We start from the raw sequence: 7,043 nt of genomic DNA, 5'->3' as shown, positions 1-7,043 counted from the left end.
CTGTGCAGGTTTACAGCTTTTCCCATGTACTTGCACCCTGAAGTCCCATTTTCAGAACAGTGAACACACAGGCACAACTAACAAAACATTAAAACAGCCAACAAAAGCAAATTTTCTAATCCAGCAACACAACCTTTGGTCAAACCTTTACACTCAATCAGTCTCCACACAGCAGAAAACAAAACGCAAAATGTATGTTTTAATATTCCAATATCTCATGGTGATTCCACTAGAGAGAACAAACCCTGCTGCTCTCTGCACCCGCACTTCTTTAAAATGACCTGTTTTCTTCATTGTGTGCAGGTCTTTGCAGGACCTGTTGCAGGATCTTGTTGTGTCAGTGTACTTTGTTTTGGTGAGGGGGAGGGGGGGACACCTCTGAAACCACTTCAGAGGTGTCGTAGCTGGAGGAAGCTGCTGCAGACGGAGACAGAAAGTGAAGCAGCTGCAACAACTGCTGCTGTCAGTGAGTCGAGTTTGTGCTAAAAATACCCACAATTCCACATTCCACAGTGTGTGTGTGTGTGTGTATAGGGGGGCATACAGTACATACCTGGGTGAGTCGTGTGTGTTCGTGCTGCTCCATAAATAGAGTTCAGCTGATTGTGGAGCAGATTACAGAAAACCCACCTCTGACTGACACACTCAAAGTTTAGACACAGCCGATGACAAAAGTTTACAGACGCTCATCGTGGGTGATGCTGAGCTTCACGCCGTTACTTTGTTTTCTGAGGCAGAATGTTTGGACGACATCTTTGATAAGAGAAAACCCCAGGACGTATACATGCAGAGTCCAAACCACTCATACAGCACAGCAAACGTCGGCTCAGAGTCGGATTAGTGCAATTAAAAGACTGTATAACCATCAGACTTTTATTGTGAAATTCAGCAGCTACGCAGCAGTACATAAAGTACTTTGCATTGTATTTTTTAAATAAAGTTGTTACAATCAGCTTCGTTGAGCTGCAACATTAAAGTGATGAACACATCAATGATCAAACATTATGACCCGCATAAGGAGTACTTTTACTTTTGGTACATCAAAAACTTCTTCGCTGTGGTAATGATGATGTTTTATTGCAGTACTGTTGACATTGTTGATTCTTATCATGTTTTCTTCAGGTACAACTAGTAACTGTGTGGGTCCAGGTGCATTAATAAATGTCTTCAGTTCAACCTGTAAATCAGCTGCCTTCACCTCAGTGTCATGGTTCTGTATGTTGGATTCTGTCACTGGCCTTTCTGTCTGACACCTGTCTGCAGCACTTAGGAGCAGGATTCTTTTTCCCCCTCACTTCCTGTGTCTGTCACCTGGTTTCCTGTTGACCTACCCTCTGTGCTCCTGACCTCAGTCTCCTGCTGGAGACTTCACCTTCCTGACTTCCAGCCAACCAGCACTACACGGTCTGTCCTCTGCTGCTGGGACTCGCTGCAGTCGTGGATCCGCAGCCACCTTCACTCTTCTCAGTCCCAGTGTCACCTGTCTCACTACTGGGACACCAGATCCTCTGCCGGATGACTCCCCACCTTCTCAAATATCTTCAACCCCTGGGGACACCTCTGGTGTCTGAGTGGACATTGTCTTTTAAGACAGAGCTGATACAAACATGAAGCAATTAAAATATTCTGATCTGTACAGAACATTGTTCTTCTACTTGCAGCAGATATTTTAAGTTTAAGCTGCAGCTGGATCCAGGAGCAGAGCTGTTTTTGGAGGCATTTCCAAGAACCGATCTTATAAATCTGCGAAGTACCTGCAGGCAACCGATCACATTACTGAGAGAAACCGAGAGCTCAGTTGTTCAGTTTCCTCAGGCTGCTGGTCTGATGACGATGGGACACGAGTCTTTCTCAGAGGAACCGGGGGTCACGTTAAGTCCTGTTTAGTGGGTTTAAATGAGTCGTCAGATGGAAGAAATAAAGCAGCCCAGAGAACTGATGAAGTAGTTCAAGCTTGGCCCGAATCTGAGATTCTGGTTCCATTACAGATCCCAGTGAACCGACCCTTTAACACGTGACATCTGGACCCCCGAGGTTCACAGAACCTTTTGTTTTCTGTCTTTGTGAAGATGCTCCCTGACCTGTTCACTCAGTGAGCAGCAACCTCACAGTGTAGAAATACTCTGCTGGTAGTACAGGTACTGCAGTCTGTAACTTGTTACAGGTGCAGAAGCAGGGAGTGTGGATCATTTTTAGAGTAACACATCGTTGGCATTGTTTGTCATTTTTATCTCTCATTTTCAACATATTTTGTCTCATTTATGTGACTTTTGTCTCTTTTGGCTCATTTTGTGTCTTTACCTGAACTCTGCAACTTTAAACGTGAGATATCAGGCCTTACCAGACACTGATTTAACCCTAAAAGCACACACAAGTGCAGCTGCTGGATCGGCCCTGAAGGAACCTCAGGCGCTGTGAGGGAGCAGAGCTCAACCTGATGATCAAACTGCACCACTGACCACTCGGATTTATTGTGCATGTTTCTGTGAGCTGCTCCATCAGAAATTAAAAACCTTGAGATTAAACAAACCACCAGCACAAATAAAACCATCACTGAGGAAACAAACAAAGAGCGTCGACATCAGTTCCTTCGACGAGTTTTATTATTAAATATAACCAGTGAAAACACACTTGTCCCGTCGTCTCCTACACCTCCAGGATTTAGCAGCTCCACCTCTCTTTCCTCAGAGCATGTCGAGAGCGAAGCAGAGCTCCTGAACCAGGTCCATGTTCAGGTGGACTCGGAGGAACGAGAGGAAAACCCCGAGAGTTGAGAACCCGATGAGAACCCACAGAACCTTGGCGCTAAAATACAGAGGAGCCAGACTGAAAGACAGAGACAGGAAATCAGTCCAGGGCTTTTCAAAGCTTAATGCAGAAAAGCGTCCATTTTTCTCTGTCCACGGCTGCTTGTCTCTACTGTTAACATTTCCTACTCTTTGTCTACACACCTGTAACAGGCCTCATGGACTCTGAAGTTACTGTTCTTATGTCTCAGTCTAAAGACACAGAACGAGCACAGAGAGATGCAGAACAACCACAAAAGGAAACAAACTGATCAATACCAACTTACTGCTTCCCAAAAGAGGCACATCACCAAACATCAGACACAAAAGGATTAAACCAGACACACTGCAGCAAACGCCTCTGTCAGTGTCGGTTTACCAGAAAATGCCCTGAAAACACTGGAATAGTAACTAAAGGTACGACAGTAAAACGTTACTGTAATAAAAATACAACATTATCTAGTAGAGTGTGTCACACACATTACAGCTTTTATGAACTGTGAAGATACATTTAATGAAACTCTGATCCACTCGATCTTCATAATCGCCTTCTTCCCAGAGCAGTAGTCTTTTCACTGGTTTCACAGTTTTTACATCCTTTTTCCTTAAACACACGTATTAACTGTTTCAAACAACAGGAAAACACATGTTCACAGCTGATAGAAAGGATGAATCCCTAATACACTATGTCATACTGAGTGTGTGAAGTGATCCAGTCTAGATGTTCACTGTGGGTCCTGCAAAGACCTGCACACAATCAAGAAAACGTCTTTTTTTTCTGAACTTCAACAGGTCATTTTAAAGAAGTGCGGGTGCAGAGAGCAGCAGGGTTTGTTCTCTCTAGTGGAATCACCATGAGATATTGGAATATTAAAACATGCATTTTGCGTTTTGTTTTCTGCTGTGTGGAGACTGATTGAGTGTAAAGGTTTGACCAAAGGTTGTGTTGCTGGATTAGAAAATTTGCTTTTGTTGGCTGTTTTAATGTTTTGTTAGTTGTGCCTGTGTGTTCACTGTTCTGAAAATGGGACTTCAGGGTGCAAGTACATGGGAAAAGCTGTAAACCTGCACAGTTACACAGGTTTCTAATTACATGTTCATCTCAGTAAAACCAAAGGTGGCAGAAGTAATCAGTAACGCAGTACTTTGATAAGGGCCTAAAATGCAGTACTTAGTGGATGTGTGATGGCTCGTACCGCCCCTGTGCCGACTGCGAATATCCACGAAAGTAACGGAAGCGTCCGTATAAATAAAGCAGACCACAGACTGAGGACAGACCTGCAACACACAGACACACAGTTACTGCCTGGAAAGAAGAGGAACTACTAGTTAAATACTTTATATGCAGAGTGTGTTATGACCTGGGCTGAAGAAGACTCCGGCCATCCAGAGGAGTGTGATGAAGATGGGGAAATACTCTGAACAGTTGGCCCTGAGGACATAGGACAGGTGAGGGGTTACAGGTGGCTCAGAGTTAGTACTGCATTCTGCAGCCTGTAGGGGGCGCCACCACCCCGCTGAAGACCTTTTTCACTTGCGTGTGTGGTTAAAGGTTGCAGGCCAGTTTAACAGGATTCATGGAATAAATCTGCCCTTGGGGGCCTGGTGGAATCCACCAGTTCAAATCCACCCAGCCACTGATGGCCACCTTGGTGCTGGTCCCAAGCCCCGACAAAAATGGGAACCAGGAATTATTTTAACATGGAAAATTACTTCATCCACTACAAAAACAATGAACTTCCTTTATATTAATCAGCTGATAATTGCAGCTCTACTTGTATTTACTGCTGCTTAAGTAACATTTTAATTGTAGTATTTGTACTTGTTACAGAGTATTTGTACAGTATGTTATTGTACTTTTACTGAAGTAAATGATCTAAGTACTTCCTCCACCAGTGGTTTCTACTCCGCTTCATGCACTTTGCAAAATAGGTGATAAAATTTAGCTTTTTTAAATTATGTACATGTACAAAAGTATTAGCTCCAAAATTAGTACCAAGTACCAGAAGTAAAAGTACTTAAAATCTTAACATTGCAGCTGGTAACAATGAAGCTGGTTTTTAACAACCTTAAACTCTATTTTGATAATGATCTTAATTAAATAAATACAATGTGAAGTATCTACTGTTGGGTAACTGGGTACTGAATTACACAATAAAGGTCTGATGATTACATTTAATTTCCATTTAATCATCTCATTCTTAATAACTACAGTTATAAATAAATAAATGTAGTGGAATAAAAGTATGATTTTGTCCAGTCACATTATGAAGTAGTAGAAAGTAAAAAAAAAAATAAAATGTATATAAAAATACCAGAAATTGTACTTAACAGTCCTGAAAGAAATGTATTTGGGGAAACGTCTCGGTAAGTCAAACATCACATTTACAGTCGAGATGTAAATGATAATCAATAACCTATAATAACATGAATCATTGGCTGCGCATTTACACTCAGTTTATTAGGTGCATCAGACTGAACTGAGTCAGCGTTGTTATTATTAATAAAATGTTCATGTTATCAGTGTCCATCTCTTTTAAATACATCTCTTGTGGGACTGTGCCACCTCCCAAAACGGCAACGTCAAAACTTGTTAAACAGCTTCTGCAGCTTCACCTGATCTGCACTGAGAATCACTTTAAATGAGATCATACAAACACAGGTCAGACTGACTGAGCTCTGAAGACTCTCTCAAACTCTGGTGGTCCCGTTGTGGCAGGTGGAGACACCTTGTACTTCCTCCTGGCGTAAATCACCTGTAAAGTGAAATAAGCTGCACACACACGTCTGTATTTAGTCGAAAGTGATGTAAGCAAGTAAATGCATTCATACAGCTGCTGTTAGACAACGTTTGTGTTGGATTTTTTGTAGTAAATGCAAATCAATTCATAAATAATCTGATTTATATCATAATAAAGCACAGAAACAGAAAAGCTGATGTGTGAAAGTCTGAAACAAACTAAACTGCAAAAAACCAACAAATTAACACTGAAAATAATGACTGCATCCATTTTTTAATTAATAGTTCAACATTTGACTTTTCAATGTGGAGTCTGGTTTGCACTGGACAACACATTCATTGATTAATTTATAAAACTGTATGAGGGAAAACAGAACTTAACAACTGCAATCACTAACTGTTCCACATGGACAAACTATCTTACTCTGAATTTTGTCATTTTCTGATCAGAAATCAGAGAAAATACCTGAGTCAAACCAGACCAACCAGACTCCACTTACCTTCCTGGTAACTGAACTACTATTCGCTCAGGATTCCACGCATTCCGTCTCACCTTGCTCCAAGACTCCCAGCACAGTCACAGCACCGAGGCCGACCTCCTCGTCCAACATGTCTGCACAGAGACGAGTCAGAAACACACAGCAACACGCATCCAGGAAACACTAACAGGTCCCACTGGGAGAGCACACCTGTGAGGGTGGGGTCACAACAGACGGACAAGTGGGTCAATGATTGACTGACTGTCTGGCAATATAAACAGTAGTGTTGTAGTAGTGAATGTATCTGGTGTTAATAGCTGCAGAGTAGTTATAAGTATTCATTGTGTTAGTTGTAGTACTGTGAATTTTAGTGAGAGCAGTATCAGAAGTACTTATTAAATTTAATAATCTGATTATTTCAGGTGTTTCTGCCTTTAGTTTTACACCGAAGATAAAAAGTTGAATAGCGAATATGATTAGTGTGAAGCTGTAATATGACTCAGGTACTTTCTCTGATTTCTGATCAGAGAAAGTACCTGAGTCAAACCAAACCAACCAGACTCCACTTATTTCCTCCTAACCGAACTACTATTCGCTCAGGATTCCACGCATTCCGTCTCACCATGCTCTAAGACTCCCAGCACAGTCACAGCACCGAGGCCGACCTCCTCGTCCAACATGTCTGCACAGAGACGAGTCAGAAACACTAACAGGTCCCACTGGGAGAGCACACCTGTAAGGGTGGGGTCACAACAGACAGACAAGTGGGTCAATGATTGACTGACTGTCTGGCAATATAAACAGTAGTGTTGTAGTAGTGATTGTATCTGGTGTTAAGAATAGCTGCAGAGTAGTTATAAGTATTCATTGTGGTAGTTGTAATTCAACTTTATTTATTCAATTCAACTTTATTTATATAGCGCCAATTCACAACAAAGTCATCTCAGGGCACTTTACAGAATAAAGTCAAGATTATAAAGATATATAAAGAGAACCCAACAATTCCCCCTGGAGCAAGCCATAGGCAACAGTGGAGAG

At 41.8% G+C, this 7,043-nt stretch overlaps 1 protein-coding gene across 1 annotated transcript; it reads right to left on the bottom strand.

Annotated features, from left to right (window-relative positions):
• Window positions 1–299: 299 nt before the first annotated feature.
• On the bottom strand, window positions 300–7,043 carry ltc4s (leukotriene C4 synthase). Its single transcript, XM_067518421.1, has 6 exons — window positions 6,628–7,043; window positions 6,080–6,215; window positions 5,460–5,559; window positions 4,148–4,218; window positions 3,983–4,064; window positions 300–2,826 (listed from the first exon to the last, which is right to left on the bottom strand). Exons 2-6 carry the CDS (start codon window positions 6,135–6,137, stop codon window positions 2,685–2,687), a joined length of 453 nt encoding a protein of 150 aa, XP_067374522.1. The 5' UTR covers window positions 6,138–6,215; window positions 6,628–7,043; the 3' UTR covers window positions 300–2,684.

This window comes from Channa argus, chromosome 10 (genome assembly GCF_033026475.1).
Source record: "Channa argus isolate prfri chromosome 10, Channa argus male v1.0, whole genome shotgun sequence".
Lineage (NCBI taxonomy): Eukaryota > Metazoa > Chordata > Actinopteri > Anabantiformes > Channidae > Channa > Channa argus.
Note: the sequence above shows the minus strand (reverse complement) of the source record. Positions and strands in the feature narration are given on the sequence as shown.